The following is a 20720-nucleotide window of genomic DNA, read 5'->3' as shown; positions in this document are numbered from 1 at the left end:
AAGGATGTAATTTCTGTACCGACAAAAATATGAAAAAGAGCAGTCAAATGGTATAACAAGCCACTGCATTTACGATTATATTTGGGTTCGTTTTTAGGCACGTATCCTATAAGTCAACTTCAAAGATGGGACAAAGCATGGAAAGACACCATTCTTTTGAAATGTGTTAACATTGTAACGTTTTATAATAAATGTATGAGCAAAGTGGACTCAACGGACTCGCTGATGGCTTTATATAGAACTAAGATTCGTTCTAAAAAGTGATACCTCCACATTGTGTTCCAAATATTTGATTTAGCAGTTGTGAATGCGATTAACCAAATAGATCATATAATCATCGATGCAAGAGACTGCTCTAACTTATTAGATGTTAGGTCTTTTAAAGGAGCAAACATAGATAGTGATCATTATCTAGTTAAAGCATGATTTAAAAAGAGAATATCCAATTTAAAAAAGGATATGGGGAGAAGGAGAGAAAAAATCGACATTAATAAACTAAAAGATCCCGACATTGCAAATCTATACTGACAGCAAATAGAAAATGAAATAAGGACAAAAAACTTAGAAGAAGAAGAAGATATTAACCAACTATGGGCAAATATACGAGATATTGTGTTACAGAAATCCGTTGAAATATTGGGCAAAACCAAGTCAGAAAAAAGAAATCATTGGTTTGATCATGAGTGCGAAATGGCCACAAATAGAAAGAACGCAGCATATCAAAAAACCATTGACACAGGTTGTACACGCAGAAAAAAAGAAGAGCATAGACGTCTTAGAAGAGAGGAAAAACGGATCCATCGACGTAAGAAGAGGGAATAAACAGAACACTCTCAGTGAGATACAAAGTTTATTCGATAAAAATGAAACGAGGAAATACTACAAATCCTTAAATACTAGCCGCCCAGAATTTAAACCACGATTAAAAATTTGTAAAGACACTAATGGTGAAATTTTACATGATAAAAACTCAGTTCTTAACAGATGGGCACAACAATTCAGGGAACATCTAAATATAAACGATATTGAAGGAGAGTACAACATAGAAAATCAACAAAATATACAACGTCGACTACACAGTGAAGACCCAACAAGAAAAGAAGTGTCAAATGCGATCCTAAACCTCAAATACAATAAAGCCCCAGGAATCGATGAAATCTGTTCGGAAATGTATAAAAAAGGTGGTGATCAACTTTTTGCAGCAATCCATAAACTGATAGTACTTATATGACAGAATGAATGGGTACCAGAAGAGTGGCTGAAGGGAATAATATGTCCGTTGCATAAAAAGGATGATCAAATGGAGTGTAGAAACTAAAATGGCATTACTCTGTTAGCATCTGCGTATAAAATCTTCGCCAATGTTTTATTTGAGAGACTTAAACATTTTACAGAGGATATTGTTGGTCAATATCAATGCGGATTTACTGCTGGAAAGTCAACTATACATCAAATTCAAGCAAATAGGCAAATTCTAGAAAAGTCACTAGAATATAACATAGAATCACACCATCCCTTCATTGACTTCAAAACAGCCTATGACAGTGTGAAAAGAACTGCATTATAAATTGCAATGATAGACTTTGGGATCCCAACCAAGTTGGTTAAGTTGACCCAACTAACAATACAAAACGTAAGCTCATGCGTTAGAATTGAAGGAGAAAACTCTACTGTCTTTGACATTAATAATGGTATAAGACAGGGGGACGCATTGGCTTGTCTGCTCTTTAATATTGCCTTGGAAAAGGCAAGCAGACAATTAATATTAGAATGAATGGAACTATTTTTAATAGATCGACGCAAATTCTCGCATTCGCTGACGATATAGTTATAGTAGGCAGAAGTATGAGAGACATCGTGCAGTGTTTTAGGCTTGCGGACGCAGCAAGTGAATTAGGACTTGTGGTAAACGAGGAAAAAACCAAATATACGTTTCTAAAAACCCTCGAAATATCCAACAGAGAATTCAAATTAACAACCAAACCTTTGAGCAAGTCAAAGGATTTACATATCTTGGATCACTAGTAAACGCAACAAACACAACAAGCGACGAAATAAAAAGACGCATAGCAATAGCAAACAGAACTGTTCACGGTCTCCAGAAACATTAAAAAAATAATGAAAATATAAAACGTGCAGTAAAGCTTAATATATACAAGACCTTAATAAGACCTGTTTTGATATATAGGGCTGAAACGTGGACCTTATCTCAAAATGATAAAAGACTTCTTGGTATTTTTGAGAGAAAAATGTTTAGAAACATTTTTGAGGCCTTAAATGAAAATGGGCTATGACATCAAAGATACAACTTTGAACTATATCAGTTATACACCGACCCAGATATTGTGAAATTCGTTAAAGTGCAGAGACTTAAATGGGCTGGACACATTGCTAGGATGTCAGATCACGAATACACGAAGAGATTAACATTTTCAAAACCAGAGGGCACAAGAAGCAGAGGACGACCAAGAATGAGATGGATTGATGATGTGGAAGAAGACCTACAGATTCTAAGGGTTAGAAGATATAGGGAAGTTGCCAGGAATCGACAGGAGTGGCGACTTCTTTGTGAGCAGGCCAAGCTCCACAACAGATTGTCGAGCCACTTATGATGATGATGAGTTGTGAATGCTTGGTTACTTTATAGAAGAGACACCCAGTTACTTGATATAAGAAAAAATAATAAACTAAGTGTTTTAGACTTCAAAACATCTAATGTCGCTTGTCTTTGTCAAGAGAGTAAAGAAAGACGCAATACGCCATTGTCCTAAATTTTCAAAAAAGTTCGGTCGTTCCAAGAAACCGGGATGCCTAGTCGTGCCAAAAGTAATATGTGAAAAATGTAATGTAAATTTTGTGCTTAAGGCCTAATTCTAATTGCTTTGTGGACTTTTATAAGAATTAACTTTTTTTCCCACTATAACTTGAGATCAAATCTAGCCTAAAGATAATCACAAACATCATTAAAACAAAGGAAATCCGGAAATAAAAAAAATCTTCGAAAATGTTTTAATTTGATCCTATCCTAAAAGTATATAACAGTAGAATTTTTTTTGCAATTATAAAAAATTTAAATTACAGGATTAAGCTATCCTATACCTTTTTTGTTTAATTCTTTTCTTAAAATGTAATAACTTAAAACCAGATCCAAAGATTTCAAATAAGTTTCGTCATGTTTGTGTCAATATATTTACCCTAAGAGATAAAAAAGATATAAGATAATTGTACATTAAAAAATATAAACTTAATTTGAAAAACTCTATTTGTTACAGATATGGGAGGGAGGACGAAGAAGTTATGGGCTTAAAATTTTGCAACGAGGCTATTATGTGCATAGCTCAACTTTATCCACCCACTCCAGTAGTGGAAGAAATGGTTACCCCATTACAAGTAAGTCAAAGTTAAAATTTATATATATGTTGTTGTGATTTGCTCAAACTGTATGTTTATAATATTTATTTTTTTAACAAATTAATATGATATCTCAGGGCTCTTTTACTTATTAAAAACAAAACGTGGCTTCAAAGTATTTTTTGATAGTTGCCTTTGAGGAAAAAAGGATAGACAATAGGAAAATAAAATTACAGCACAATTATGACTTACAAAGCAAATGTTATATTAAAAAAAAACCAATCAAATATTAAAAGTAAACATTGTGAATAATAAGTGTCCGTAGGAAAACAACGAGTCTACCTTAAAGTTCAGTCAAAGTATTTGTGACATAAGACGTTGAAACGTTTAAAACAAATTAAAAGGGATAATACGAGTAAATAATAAAAGTAAAATGTAATGGCATGTCTCACAAAACAGAAAATCAAAAAAGGTATATGGATGGAAAGGAGCATGTCAACTTGAGAAAGGGTCACTACAGGAAGCATACCTTGGCAATTCTTTCCCCAGGTAGTTGTAGCTTCCTCCGTGGTTATTGTCAGTTGTTGCACTGAAAACCATCAGGGTCTTCTAACTCTAATACCACAAATTGGTCGCATTGCTCCTGTAGTGATTGTTTCCCAAGTTGACATGCTCCTTTTCTAACTTGACTGCAGCGCACTGAAGACAATCAATAGTCAGAAATACGTATATACGGTTGCCTTCCATCGATATATACACTTTCTGGTTTTCTGTTTTGCGAGACATGCCATTACATTTTAATTTTATTATTTACCCGCATTATCTTTTTCCAGAAAAATATAGTTATAGACTTCGAAAAAGCATTTGATAGAGTAAGACACGACCTACTATTAGAACGTTTGCAAGAAGTCGGTTTAGATGGAAAAGACATCAAATTCTTAAAAAACTTGTACTGGAACCAAAACGCCAGAGTTAGGATCGAAGGTTTCACATCCGCAGACGTAGAAATTAGGACGGCAGTTAGACAAGGATGTGTTCTGTCGTCTCTGCTGTTTAATCTTCACTCCGAGTTTCTATTTAAAGAAGCATTGAAGGAATCCAAGGATGGAGTCAAGGTGAATGGCGTAAATATCAACAGTATCAGATACGCCGATGATACAGTGTTAATTGCGGATTTCTACTTAGGTCTACAACGAGTCATCGACAAGAACAACTCGACCTGTGAGCAATTTGGTATGAAAATTAACATTAAAAAAACCAAAGTGATGTCAATCCGAAAAAACCAAAACATACCTCAACCTTGCACAATAAATGGGCACATTTTAGAACAGGTCAATAGATTTAAGTACCTGGGATGTTGGATCGATAGCAGCCTAAATCCTGATCTAGAAATAAGATCGAGAATAGAACAGTCCAGAAAATCTTTCGAAAAAATAAAAAAACTGCTTTGTGATTCTCGAATAAAATTTGAAATTCGACTACGTTTATCAAAATGCTACGTCTGGTCGACTCTTCTATATGCAGTTGAAACGTGGACCCTAAAAACATCAACCGTAAATAAATTGGAGGCCTTTGAAATGTGGATCTACCGGAGAATACTCAAAATTTCATGGACATCGCATACCTCAAACGAAAAAGTGCTGCATAGAATAGGCAAGGAAAGAGAACTTTTTAACACAGTAAAAGTTAGAAAAACATCATACCTAGGCCACATACTGAGAAATAATAAGTACCAATATGCCCAACTTATAGTGAAAGGAAAAATCCAGGGAAAGAAAGGCCTAGGAAGGAAAAGACTATCGTGGCTCAGAAACATCCGACAATGGACAGGGCTAAATTTTGAACAGCTAATAAGAACAGCTGAAGATAGAGAAGAGTTTAAAATTGTAGTAGCCAACCTCCATTGACGAGAGGGCACTTTAAGAAGAAGAAGAATCTTTTTCCATTTGTTTTAAACGTTTCAACGTTTGGCATTCCTTTCCCTAGGCTGCTGTAGCTTCCTCCGTGGTTATTGTTAGTTGTTGCCCTGGAAACCATCAGCGTCTTCTAACTCTAATGCCACAAATTGGTCGCATTGCTCCTGTAGTGATACTTTCCCAAGTTGACATGCATCTTTTCTAACTTGGATGCACCGTACTGAAGACGACCAATAGTCAGAAATACGTATATACGGTTGCCTTTCATCGATATACCTTTTTTGGTTATCTGTTTTGCTAGACATGCCATTACATTTTATACCATACTCTTCAGGCTTAGATAATATGCTGAATTTTACGGGTAGACCAGGGCGAATCTGTAAAAAATCGACTAAATTTGGATGTGAGAGGTGGCATTCGGTTGTTGCAGAAACAGTTAAATGATGTTATGATGAAATGTTAAACTTCAGTAATAATAATTGACTTTTCCTTCCTCCCAAATAGGTCGAGAACATTAATAAACGGTTAATCATTTTGGTATTTAGTGGCCTAATTCATGTGCACCGAGTAACAAAACACTGATGATGGGCTCTTTAGTCCGAAAACGTTCTGTGATGTAGTCCGAAAGGAATTTTAAGTTATATACCTTTTATAAAGAATTTTATAAAAGGTATATAACTTATATAAAGAATTTTATAAAAGGTATTTATACCTTTTAAATAAACTTTTCTAAAAAAAATTCCGGGCTGAACAAATTGAGTGTTTGTAAAATTTGTTTAAAAAAATTTATGCCTGTGCGACCATTTTGGACCGTATTTTGGGGTTATATGCAAAAATAAAAGTGATTATGAAAAAAAATCTCAAGGGAATATTTTTACGGACGAATCCGAACTCTTCGAAACAACTATTTAAGTTTAAATGGTCCCAGATTCATAAAAAAAATTTGCATATTTTTCTTTCAGCTATTCTAGAACCTTCCATAATAAAATGATTGATTCAATTTTTATAGATTGTCGTGATTTCTCCCTTTCCTCATTTAATTAACGAATTCGAAGCTATCAACTTTTTCATTCGATTGAAGTCAGCCGTTTGCACCTTGTTAGAAATTCTTACCTTTTAGTTTTTGATTGGGAAATTAGGGCCAAGTTTAAATCATTAATTATCAGTTTTATTAAGAAAGTTTTCAGCGAAAAGAACGAAGAGGATTGAAACGTCTTTTTAATTAGTCGAGTTAAAACTGTGCGGAGTTGATTAAAATGCTCAAAGAAGTAATATGTATGGCATTTATATTTAACAACATAATTTGTAAATAAATACAAGGTAAACTTTTAATTACATAAATTCTAATTTAAACATCGACTTGGACTATTCCATTAAAATTAAATGAAAAAGATCCTTTTAGTTGATATTGCGGATTTAATCATATATTACATTCTAGATCCTATTTCTTGGTGAGATTAGTTTTTTTGCGTCTGTTGTAGCATTTCAAATCACCTTGTATATATGAAAACACCGAAATATTATTTCAATCCTTTTTGAGTTGCCGAGAATTGATAATAAACACATTTTAAAGTTTGTTTATATATCACAGATGCGTATTTCTAAATAAACAGAAATATTTCTCCGTAAACTAATTTTTCGAAACCAAATTTAGATTTATGCTTTAATCTGTGCCTTCTAAGAATGTCAAGGCAAAAAAAGGTTGATAAAGATGTTATTATTAGAGACATGGGGAATCTAAAATTGCATTCCACAACATATCTCCTCAACTAAGCAAAAATTCTTAGCGAATTGGTTTCTAGTACTCATAACGAGTATACCGGAATAAAAGGAAAAAGACAGTTAAGATTTGATTTCACATATAGTGCGTCTGTATATCCGCTTATACGTATTTCACTCTAAAAGGGGTCATCATAACGGTTATTCACAGACGCTCTAAACGTAAAAATAAATCTTTCCTGTCTTGGAAAGCAACTCTAACATGGCTTCGTATGGACGCAAATAGCGACATCTGATAATAAATCCGCAAACTAATTTTTCGAAACCTAAATCAGATTTGTGCTTTAATCTGTGCCTTCTAAGAATTGCAAGGCAAAACAGACGTTGATAAAGATGTTATTAGACATGGGGAATCTAAAATTGCATTCCACAACATATCTCCTGAACTAAACAAAAATCCTTAGCGAATTGGTTTCTAGTACTCATAAAGAGTATACCGGAACAAGAGGAAAAGACAGTTAAGATTTGATTTCACGTATAGTGCGTCTGTATATCCGCTTATATGCATTTCACCCTAAAAGGGATCCTTAGAACGGCTATTCACAGACGCTCTGAACGTGAAAATAAATCTTTCTATTTATACTGAGTTGGACGAATTAATTTTAAAGATAATTACATTACTCTCTGTGAAGTCGCTGTCAGAAGCAATTGGTTTCGGTGTTGGTCCGAATTTCATCTAATTTTTTTTTGTTATCGGAAATAGTGAAGTTTAGTAGTATTGTGGCAGTTAATTGTGCAGTAGGTAAGGTTTGGAAAAGATTTTATAGAGAGCAAACGCGGCGCGGGTAGTCGGGAGAAACCAGAAACCGGCAAATTTGTTGTAAAAAAGTGAGTTATACTTGAATGTAATGTGTCAGTTTTTGAAAGAGGAATTACTGTTTTGTTTCGTGCCTTCTCTTATCTGAGAGATTTGTAAAACGGCGTTTCCAACAACTTTGAAGGATACCCACATGGTTCTAATGCGTTGAGTTTTTAAGAAGCTGAGTTTTGAAGATTGCGTCTCAGTGCCCAGCTTCCACCCTCATTTTGTTTGTCCTTGGTTGTCATTCCAGACTATTTTCGCAGTTGTTTGTGTTGCAGTGAATCTGAGGCCAGTTTCAACCACAGAAATTTTAAAGGAAAAAATTTTTTATTGAACTTTTAAAGTAAAAATAGACATTTTCCATCAATAATTGCTTTCATAACCAGTTAAGAAATTGTAATAAGTAAAATCAAAATGTGTTAGGGTATGGTCTAACTGTCATATAAATTATTCTCAAAGTTTTAAAATTTAATATTGACGTCTGACAGCTAGCTTTATTTTCTTGACAATTGATACATACCTAATCATAAATTGAGGTCTTGTTTTGTTTTGTTTTTTAGAAAAATGTTAACCTTTGTGCATAGTTCCATTTAAAAAGATATTTTTCATTTGTAATAATTTATTTCTGCTACAAAATATCGCCCATTAACAATTGTAAGTTCTTATAGTATCTCCAACTTCTAGAGTTTGTAAACCGATAGTAACATAGTAAGTTTGTTTTTTGTTACTTTGTATTACTATTTATATTTGTAACTATTTGTGATGAGACAACAATAAATATAATTATATTTTTTAGGAAGATAAAGCCTTTCTTTCATTCAACAGGAGGATTCTTTTAAGCGGCGTCATTAATTTAAACAGCTTAAGAACCTTCTTGTATTGTGTTTGTCTAGGAGATTTATGTAAGTACCCCTTTTTGTTTCACTTTTGTAGTTACCTCATTCGATACCTCTTGTCATCCACTTATCTACGACCCAGCTGTCTAAACAAACCCTGAGTAGCCGTTCGCAAACGTTTCGGTTTGTTTTGCTTACCCTATCTCTAGCCCCGTAATTTCTGTACCCAATTTTCAACCCCTTATAATGATCCCAATGTGGTAGGCAATATAATCGTTACACTTTTATCTTCTTAACGACCTCTCTTCAGTTTTTCCAGTTTTTAGTTTTTTCCTGCCATTCTATTACTCCATCGTTTTGCAAGTCTTCTTCCACTACTTGTAACCGCCGTGATCTTGGTCTTTCTCTTGTCTTTATTTCTTCTGGATTTCATTGTATTGTTGCGTATTTCACTGATTCATCTCCTGCTCGTCAAATGTGGCCTAGCCATCTAGTTGTACACTGTTTTATTTTGGTCACGATATCTTCTTTCAATACTTTTTTAATCTCTGCATTGATTCTACTTCTATATTTATTTTGATCTGTTATCACTGGTCCCAGTATGGGTCTTAAGATTTTTTTTTTTTTTCATATTGTTTAGACATTGTCACTGTTTGTTTCTGCTGCGAATAATAATATTGGTCCAATTATTATGTTATAATGTTCATCTTGGTTTTCTTAGTCAATATTTTGCTTTTAAGTATCTAACAATATAATTATTGCTGATAGGTGGTTAAAAGGGGGGACTGAACAATTACTGGGCTTGGAGATAGGATAAGCAAAAAATTAAACGTTTTCGAACGGTGCTTGTGTTTTGGTTAGAGAGCAAGGTCGTGGATAAGAATTTCTCTTTTTGGGTGGAACTGGGAGAACTTACTACAAAAAAGAAATCAAGAATTACACACAGAGGTGTCCTGGGCAAATACCAAACCAGGAGATTTCTGCACTATTTAAAATTAGGACGCCAGTTAAAAAAATGTTTTTACTGCACAGAAAGAAAGGTTTAGGTTTTCTACAAGTTTTGTACAAGTTTTCTTTTCTACAAGTTTTTAAGGGTTAATATCTGTTTAAAAGAGATAATTTTTTAAACTCCAAGTTTAAAGAGAAGAACTACATATTTATTTTTATTATACATAAACATTTATTCCAAAAATCCTTAAATTTATCAACAAATATTACACTAAACCTTCTAACAAAACAGAATTAAAACTAAGGTTACATACCAAATAGCAGAAAAGATGTACTAAATTTCATATGTCGAAATGAAACTACCCAAGTTTTCCGAATTAATATAATTAACTATGAAAGGTTAATTTTATTTAAAAGAAACTAAAATATGACAATTAGCTGATACATAAAACTCATATTTATTTATAAATTTTTTAAATTATTATGAGAGCAAATCTTTATTGTCGGTTAATGTTTATTTAGAAAAATTCAACATAACTACTTACTTCACTGGCTATTTTTTTTAAATATTAAAAAAGTTTGTTACCTTATTACCTTATTTAAATGAAAAACATTGTCCCACTAACCCAATTCGACCCATGTCGCCACCAATTTTCTTCGCTAAATGGGGTCATTTTTTCTGCAATTCGGAGTCGAATCTACCCAAAAATTCGGCGTGGTACTTTTAAAGCACTTTCGCCGGTTGCCGTCACTGTTTCGACTGTTTATTGGTCCCTGATATGTAGCAATGGATTCATGCTTCGTCAATGGTTACGAAACGACGTAAAAACTCCTTTGTATTAAGCTTAAATAGTGTCAAACACTGTTCTGAAGAGGTCTCACAATTAAGCTTGCTGTCCAGAGTTAGCAAACGCGGCAATCATCGCGCTGGCAGCTTTCTAATACTTAAAATTTCACGCAGGATATGACATGCTTGGTCTTTTGAGATGGGTACTGTCTCAGCTATCTCGCGTAACTTTAGTCGGTGGTCTGTAAATATGAGATCGTGGATTTTTGTCACGTTATCCTTTATGGTAGTCGATTTTGAGGCACCTGGACGCAGCCCATCAAAAACCGACGTGCGACTACGTTGAAACTCATTAAACCAATTTTCGAGGTTTTCCATCGAAGGTGAAGAGTCTCCGTCCATAGCATCCAAGAGCTCTTTTATTTCATTTTTGTTAAATCCGCGGATACGCCCGCTTTCTCACAATACTACGAGTCCGATTCGGCTAAGATTTTGACATTAACCGTCTCCGAGAATGTATTACCCGATAGTAGATTTCACTTGAGATAGTGGCGCTATCGGGTGGTGAGTCTTAATACACAGGACAACCTCGGAAGTACATTCAAACAAAATTATTAACGGAAATAGGCAAGCTAATTTGTCCCCCTAATATTACGAAGGTTAATTAGTATTTTAAATCAGTATTTTTTTTTATAAAAACAATTCTACTATTTGCTTAAAACTAATTTTGCCAAATAAGGTCTTCTTACACTTTCTAGGTTCATTTTATTAGTAAACATCCAAGTTCCTAATTAAACCAACTAGTTCGTACTTCTCCAGAAATTCCCTAGTTTAATTTGAGATCATGCTTAGACGATGTGCAGTGTCTTCTGGATCCTCTTATCTATTTAATTACCTGACGTTTCTTTTTGAAATTATGCTTCCTCAGTTTCACTTCGCGACCTAATTTAAAAAGCTTCTGGGAAATTCTGGGTGTATTTTATCAATAATAGAAATGATATTTTTATTTTTATATAAAATAAAATACACAAATAATACGTGTTTTAGTATCCCCGTATTTTCTTTTTTGTATATTATTTATTTATGGTGTAAAAAATAAGAAAAAAAAGAATATGTTAAGGATAACCACTTGCAACATCGTACCCTAACCATAAGATAACGTAACCTGGCTGATGCACATATAGACATATGTGTTATTTAAGAAACAGTATAAAAGAGAAAAGACCAAACCATGTTAGAACCAAACTACCTGATGGTATACAGTGGCGTACCAAAAGAAACAAGAGCTAAGGAAAAAGTCGCCAGATTATTCAATAGAAAATTAACGTAATCACGTAGACGAGTGCAAATACTTTTTAAAAGAAAAAAAAAGCACCAGAAAATGATAGCGATAAATACATCAGAAAGGATTTTTTAAAAAATCTTCAGTCGATAATAAACGACGCTCCAGCAAAAGATTATAATTATTTTGGGCGACTTCAATACTCGATTCAGTAACTATACTATCCCAGAAATAAAACAACGATTAAATGAGGATGTTAGGATGTTGGAAATAAGAATGGAAATATTTTAACAAAACTATGTAATACAAGTATAAATCAGACATTTTTCCTACATAAGGAGCAGTTTAAGTACATCTTAAAGAATGCAAGAGGACAACATTACTTTCCTCTAGTACAAAAACTTAATAACGAACACTAACGTATCAAAAAAGAAAACACTATGATTTGGAGAGGAAATAAAAAAAATGAAAAGAAAAGAAGAAAGCCTTTTTACAATACAGAACACAACAAACACAACAGGCATGTAACCACTATAAACGAATCAGAAATGTTTTTGTTAGACAAATAAAAAGGGAACACTGGTAGAGCTTCTTAAAACAGATGAAACACGACTTCTACGGAACACAAAAAGAAATCTGGAGAATGATTAGAGGACAAAGAAAAGATATAAACCAACTATTAAAAAAAACATTAAGAAGGAAACATGGGTAGACAACTTTCGAATAATATTTGCTAAAGGTGACGATAATGAACCACCAACACTAGAAATAACTACAAACGAAGACATAAATATTAATGAGGAAGAGATAAAGGAAGCATTAAGTAAATTAAAAAATAGAAAATCACCAGGAGAGGACAGAATACTAAACGAATTCCTAAAGTATAGAGGACCAGATCTGAAAAAACAACTATTAAAACCAATCCAATAATAATAGAACAAAACAGAATTCCTCAAGAATGAAAATCAAGCATCCCAATATATCTCTTCAAAAAGAGAGACAAAACAGACCCGAAAAATTGCAGAGGAATTATTTTATTAAACATAACACTAAAATTAACAGCCAATGTGATAACAAATAAACTGAATGAAAACACTAGCAGAAGAACAACGAGGTTTTAGGTCGGGAAGATCATGCACCGACGCTATATTTATAATGAGGTAAGTGCAAAAGAAATGAGCAGAACAGTGAATGCAGCGAAAGAAACCTACGTTGAGTTGAGACAGAGTGCAGAAGCAGTAGGGCTAGCAATACATACAAATAAAACAAAACTACTCATACAAACCAGATCAAATAGACCGGTGCAACAACACTTTATTGACGATATAGAACATGTAAATAGATTCACATACCTAGGAATGGATCTGGTCGCAAGCAATTAAGAAGAACCGGAAATAAATAGAAGGCTTGTGCTGGCAAATAAAGCCTATTTCGCGATGGGCCACATATTCAAATCGCGAGACGTACACCGGAAAACAAAACTCCGGGTCTATAAAACAATAATCAGGCCCATAGTAAGTTATGGTTGCGAAACATGGGTGGTGACACAGAAATCTGCCAATGCATTAGATGTGTTTGAAAGAAAAATATTACGTAGGATCCTGGGTCCAATAAGTGAAAACAACAACTGGCGAATTAGGCATAATAGAGAAATATACGAGCAATCTAGCGAACCAACTCTAGCACAACATACTAAACTACAGAGATTACGATGGGCAGGGCACGTGATCCGCATGCATGAGAATAGAATCCCCAGAAAATTATTAAATGCAAGAATGCAGGGAAAAAGACCTGTTGGAAGACCTAAAAAGAGATGGGAAGATGAAGTCGATGAGGATGCCAGGAACTGCCCGGGAACGCGTTCATCGAAAAGAACAGCGGTAAATCGAGATGATTGGAGAAGCCTGTTGAAGGAGGCCAAGGCCTGATTTGGGCTGTAGCGCCATTGGATGGATGGAAGTGCAAAAGAAATCATTAAAATAAAACAAACCGGCATATCTATGTTTCGTGGACCTTAAGAAGACAGTTGACCGGGTAAAATTAAGGGACGTTATCCACTTACTGTACGAAAGAGAAATACCTCTAGGAATAATCAAAACGATCGAAAATATCTACCAAAACAACACAATAAAAGTAAAAGTAGAAGAAGAACTAACCGATTCTATTGAAGCTGGCAATGGGATAAGACAGAGAGATTCACTGAGTTCTCTATTGTTCAACCTGATTATGGATGAAATAATAAAAAAAATGAGAACTGAAGAAGGATACCAAATGGGAGAAAAACAACTTAAAATAATCTGATATGCAGACGACGCGACGCAATACTACTATCTCAAAGTAAAGTCGATTTACAATGTATGTTGCACCAATTTAATATAACCGCCAGAAAATTTAACATGTTAATTTCCCCAAAAAAGACAAAATGCATGGTTATACCAGCAAATTTACTAAGATGTAAATTGGAGCTGGAAGGTCAGATAATAGAAGAAGTGATGGAATTTAAATATCTAGGAATCAGATTATCTAGCTACGGAAAGCTCGAAACTGAAGTGGAAGATCAAGTGAATAGAGCAAACAGAGTCGCAGGCTACCCAAATGAAACAATATGGAGAAATAAAAATTTTGGAAAAGAAAAGAAAGGCAGAATTTACAAAACAGTCATCAGACCAGTAATGGCATACGCGACAGAAACACTACCTGACACAGAGAGGACAAAAAAGATATTAGAAACGGCAAAAATTAAAATACTTAGAAAAATTAATGTGAAGACACTATGGGACAGAGCTAGAAGTACAGATATACGACGTAGATGCAAGATGAAGAACATCAAGAACTGGGTAAGAAATAGAAGAGTAAGATGGAACAATCATGTAAGCCAAATGACAACAAATAGAGTAGCAAAGACGGCAAGTGACGGTTCCACAATAGGAAGACGATCAGTAGGAAGACCACGAAAACGATGGAACGGCAACTTACTGGAGGCACATTGAAAAACAGACAGAGTCATGTTTACACAAAAATAAGAAAAAGAAGAAGAAGAATCTTCGATATACCGTCATGAATCTCTGCATAAATAAGAAGTGATCACAAATTAGATGTAGGGAAAATACAAATGATCAAGTCAATATTCAACAAGAACCTACAATGCCAATACATCACAAAAATACCAATTGAAAATCTTCAAGACTTTGTTTCTTTATTTCCCATACAATCCAACATCGATGTAAATGAATTTGTAGTTGGGAACAACTACTCCTTGCAGAACTATAGAAAGAATTGTATATAAATATAAAACATTGTACCAGAATTCGACGGACATTTGACACGAATGCGCTTTCCCTGAATGGAGATTTCATCAACTTCTTTGTTAAAAGAAATGCCATATGCACATTCCTTAATGATTCCCATATGACTGCACAAGTTTCATGAATATTTCTGCCAACTGTGACATCTGACAATGGGAAAAAATAACAAAAAGCTTTGAATGACGCTCCAGTTTCTAGGTACCAGTAAAGAGAAAACCATGTAATAAGTGTAAAATTAGAAAATTATTATGTTGATGGATAGTGCCTTTAGGTTGAATAAATCTTAGTTTATGATTTTGTATTATCCTTAAAACCCTGAAATTAAGACGGTTACAGAAATTACAGAATTTTTCAAGGTTATCATGAATTTTGTTAAGAATGTATCCTTTTTTATTCATAAATGGGAGAAGTGGTGGCCATCTTTGACTTGAAGATCGTACCACAAATCAATAAATTTCCCAAACTTGTTTCCTTTTGCGTAAATATGATTTAACCATACTTCTGTTCTTTGCCTGCATTGTCTGATACGTCGATAAGTCAAAGGAGATTGTTAAAAAAAAAACTAAAAACTCATCAGAAACAGAAACAGAAACACCGTTCCGTAGGGCCATCATTACATCATAGAGCTCGGACGAATGCTGAGACAATAGACAGTCGGCGTTCGCACGATTTCGTTATAACAGGCTTCGGCCGAATTAGCACCTTCATAGTTCGCAGCTTTCCGGATCCATTGGACGGAAGGTCTAAAAAAAAGTTGACAATATTTCTAAGGATAGTGATATATTGTGAGTTGGAATCCATAGAGAATAATTAAACATTTGTTAATGGTTATAGTAATCTGTTTCCTGCTTCAATTTGTTTATATTATTTAACAAATAATAACTTTTTTGTAATTAATATAAATAATATAATTATTAATGCTTTGTGTTTTAAGAACAAAGTGGTAATTGAAACGTCAAAAGAAACTCATTTTAAAGTAAAATTCTGCCTTAAGAAAATAGCTTCAGAACAATATCAAATATAGTTTCGAAAATGTCTATTTACCTGTACACCAAAAATAAACTACCGCGCCTAAAAGTCTTTTGAAATTTGATTTAAAAATATCACCTCAAAAGCTAGCTAAATCCTGGATAAAACCTGATATTTATTTCCTCCAGATTCTGAGCCTCGGATCTCACCGACTTGAATGAATAATCACACCTACCTAATTTAAACCATAGCTAACGTACGTTCGGTTACTGATTTAAATAATTAGATTCTGGTTTATTGATTTCCTCAGCTTTATATTCCCAGCTGGCGTGTTTTGAATGCTTTAAAAAGTTTGCCTAAAGTAAATATTAAATATGGATCATTGATTGAGATCCAATATTAAAACTAAATAAAATATTGAATATAACTATTTGTTTACTTTTTCTAAATTATATTTTAACAATAACGAAACTTTGTGAGTATTGAATATATACAGGGTGCGCCAAACATCTGGTTTTCTTTTTACGGCTAAACTATGAAGTATATAAAAATTTTTTATAACAAAATTGATGAATATTAAATATAAAAAAGTTATTTTCGATTATAAAGGTCAGTGGAAACATGAAATGAACCAAGTTGTGTTTTTTTAAGTGAATATTTCTTATCGCTCGGTAGGATGTTTTGCATTAGCCCGAAATCCTATTTAGCATGACTCGAAAAATCAAGACGGGTGTCTCGATATACACTTGTCTTGTGTAATAATTTTATATATTATATTTTTTTATAACAAGTCGAAAATGACTGGTTTCACCTTGAAATTGACCGAAATTGTCTACTTTTTTTCCTTTTTATAGCCTTAATTAAATGTTTTATTGCTGATCTACATTATGATCTTCAGAAAACAAGACTTCATTTTCTATTGTGATGTTATAAAATACTGCTGTTGCACTATAGCATTCATAGATACTTTCAATCTCCTTTGATTTTTAATAATTGGAAATCATCGTTCTCATACCTTGTATTGCCTTTTCACAACAATCCTACTTCGTATGGGAGATTCATTATAAATATCTCTCTTTGCTTCTGTTCTAGCTAGTTCTAGTTTTCATACCTTGTATTGCCTTTCCACAACAATCCTAGTTCGTGTAGGATATTTATTATAAATTTCGCTCTTTGCTTCTGTTCTAGTATCTTGTCTAGCTGTGTCATCAAATATGATTTCAAACTTAACCACATTGATTAACTATAAAAAAATATTACAAACCTATCAAAGTCTCTAGCTTCAAATCTTTGTATGTCACTATTACTAAATGTTGTGTGATGATGTACAGAACTCAGCCATTTTGTAACAATATTTCTAATTTTTAAACTATTTTACTTAAATTGTTTAACTCTAACGTATTAAAGCACAAATAACTACAGAATATAATAAAACTCTTCTTCAACTTGGACCATTTGTTTGATCATGAGTGCAACAGATCATGAATCGGTGGGTCTATCGAGTGCAACAGATCATAAATCCCATATAGGGATTTATGATTCACTTCTTTTTCTATTTCTTGTGCCACTCCTATCGGAGATTGGAAATCATGAAGGCTATCCTGACCTTGTTTACAGCTTACCTAAAGAGTTCATTAGTGGTACAGCCAAACCACTCTCTTAAATTACGCAACCATGACATTCTTCTACGGCCTGGATTCCGTTTTCCTTCTATTTTTCCTTGCGATATATTTTGAAGTGATGCGTATTTATGTCCTCTCATCAGGTGACCCAAATATTCGAGTTTTCTTCGTTTGATCGTTGACAAAATTTCTGGGTCTTTTCCTATCCCTTGCATTACTTCAAAATTTGTAACTCTTTCAACCCAACTTATCTTCAGCATTCGACGGTAGCACCACATCTCGAAACTTTCAATATTTTTTATATTGTTCTGCTTAAGAGTCCAGGCCTCTACACCGTATAATAGCGTGTTAAATACGTAGCCCCTTAGCATTCTTAATCGGAGTGGGATGCTTATATCTCTGTTGCAGAAGAATTTCCTCATCTTTATGAAAGCGGCCCTGGCAATTTCGATACGTCTTTTTATTTCATCGTTTTGGTCTCCAGTGTCGTTTATTGAAGTACCCAAGTATTTGTAACTTGATACTTTTTCAATTTGAATGCCGTTTATACTAATATGTGTTGGTTGTGTCATGTTCTTACTGAAGACCATATACTTAGTTTTTTTGATATTGATACTTATGCCATAACTGTTGCAGGCAATATTTATATTTGTAAGTAATTGTTGTAATTCTTCTACTGTTCTTGCAACTAGTACAGTGTCGTCTGCGTATCGAATATTATTTACAACCTCTCCATTGATTACGATTCCTTAGTTTGCTTGCAAAAGGGTTTCCTGGCAGATCCTTTCACTATAAACATTAAATAGTAGCGGCGACAAAATGTATCCCTGTCATACTTCTCTACGTATTTCTATTGCTATGATTCACTACTCTCAATCAATTATTTATCAATGAATTATTGATTGAGAGTAGTGAATCGTTGGGAAGATCTGTTGTTCTATGACGCTACCTGTGACGATGTCGTTTTGTGGCGCTAGTTCCGCGACGCTCGCCTAATTATTTCACTATAGAGGAAAAAGTTATAGAAAAAGTTGAAGAATATATATACTTGGGACAAAAAATAATACTAAATAGGGAAATTCAAACTGAAGAAATAAAAAGAAGAAGAAAGTTAGCTTGGGCAGCATTCGGTAAACTGAACTATATACTCAGAAATCAACAAATTCAATTACATCTTAGTTCTAAAGTTTTTGATGCATGCATTATTCCGATATTAACTTATGCGGCACAAACATGGACAATCAAAAAAAAGAATATGAATATACTTAGAGTCACTCAACACGCGATGGAAAGAGCAATGCTAGGTATATCACTTAAGGACAAGAAAACAAACACATGGATAAGTCAGAAAACCAAAGTCACCGATATGGTGCAAAAATCATTAAAGTTGAAATGGGAATACGCTGGACATGTAGCTAGGAGCGATCTAAACAAATGGCACAGATCAATTTTAACCTGGAGACCATACCAACACAAAAGACCCAGAGGCAGACCTCCTATGAGATGGACAGATGATCTGAAAAGGACTGCCGGGAAAAATTGGCTACAAGTAGCGTACAATAAAAAACAATGGAAAGGAAGACTTGAAGAGGCTTATGTTCAAATGTGGACGTGAATGGCTAGACGAAGAAGAAGAAGAAGACGAAGAAGAAGAGGAAAAAGTAAAATACAACGCCAGTATAGAAGCTTAGCTTCAAGAAGTTTACGAAAATGTGAAAAGTTAATAGAATAAGGTTGTATGCGTGAAAATCACAAAGAAAATCAACTAATACAGTCATCATTTACAATCAAAATTGAGAAACCTACCTCAGTGATTATGACTATGGATGAATTCTTGATTACACTACAAAGTAATTAGTTTTCATTTTCTCTTTAAGAAAAATTTTGACTATTATTGTTAGTATGATTTTATCAGTAAACACTTAGCACTAAAATTTAGAAACAATAGAATTTGTAACGTTCTTTTACTTTTGCACTAATAACTGTATATTATTCTGAATAAATGTAAAATACATTATCAGTTAAAATCGTATTTTCGCTTGTCTTCGACAATGCTTCAAATATTGGGAGAATTTGCTATTCTGCCTGTGCTGCTCTTAGGTAGGTCGAGTAGCGTAACAGCAGGACAGCCGGTATCAAGTCCTGATAAAAAAGGAAGTTTTAAATATAAGACCTCTTCTTTATCTTTTAATACATCTAAGGTATTTTCTTGCCCAATGTTAAGTTTGTAGTAGTATTTATGACGTTGGCTGACAATTGTCTCACTATTTTTTAAGGCGTTCTCTTAATTCTTCCTACAGCGTGGTAATTTAATTTTATTTTATATAATAATTTTTTTCTTGTTTTAGGAGGCTTTAATGAAACGTCTAGGTGAAAACGCTTATCCATTCACTATGACAATCACTCCCTTCGCTCCACCTAGCGTACAATTAGTACCAGCCAAAGAATACCATGGGGCTCCGATTGGAACATGTTACGATTTTCGTGCATATGTTGGTAAGTTAAAGAAATATAATTTTTTACTTAGTTAAGTTGGCAGAAGAAAATATGGTTAATATTTTCGTGATAGAGTTTCGTAAAATGTATTACCTTAAATTGATTTTTAAAAGGAGACTATCACTCTATTTTGTATGGTAATATCGTTTCCCTAAAACTTATAAGAATTATGTTATATAATTTAGAAAGGTGGCTGTATCGACGTGCACTGAGAAAACCTTAAATAACCACACAGGATGATCAATAGGGAGGTCTTGAGATGAATAGGTAAAGAGATGAAATTCCTAACAAACTAACTGTTAACAATTGGAAGGCGTCATATATTTGTCATGTATTTCGTACTGATAAGTAGTCTGATACAGCTTATAATGAAAGGCAAGATTAAAGGTAAAACAAGGATGGGCAAAAAGAAAAAATCCTGGCTGACAAACTTAAGGGAATACTTCCAAATACCGGAAGCTACATAATACATAATACATACATACATGCGGTACAAAACAAAGAAACATCGTATGATGGTTGCCAATCTTCGGTAGAAAACGGCACAAAAAGAAGACAAATATAGTTGTTACTCCAAATTTCTGGTATATTCTGTACCAGTGCATGAAAATGACATTTTTTTTTATT

The 20720-nt window shown here is 33.7% G+C and overlaps 1 protein-coding gene across 1 annotated transcript in view; it reads left to right on the top strand.

Moving 5' to 3' along the window:
- The window catches only part of LOC140440092 (arrestin homolog), a 729008-nt gene that overhangs the window by 545132 nt on the left and 163156 nt on the right, over positions 1 to 20720 (top strand). Inside the window, exons 6-7 of the mRNA XM_072530366.1 lie at positions 3273 to 3390; positions 19946 to 20093. Of these exons, the coding sequence (XP_072386467.1) occupies positions 3273 to 3390; positions 19946 to 20093 (266 nt within the window). The remainder of the gene's footprint in view (positions 1 to 3272; positions 3391 to 19945; positions 20094 to 20720) is intronic.

This window comes from Diabrotica undecimpunctata, chromosome 4 (genome assembly GCF_040954645.1).
Source record: "Diabrotica undecimpunctata isolate CICGRU chromosome 4, icDiaUnde3, whole genome shotgun sequence".
In the NCBI taxonomy this organism is placed as follows: Eukaryota; Metazoa; Arthropoda; class Insecta; order Coleoptera; family Chrysomelidae; genus Diabrotica; species Diabrotica undecimpunctata.
The sequence above is the reverse complement of the archived record's forward strand: the minus strand, read 5'-3'. Positions and strand labels throughout refer to the sequence as shown.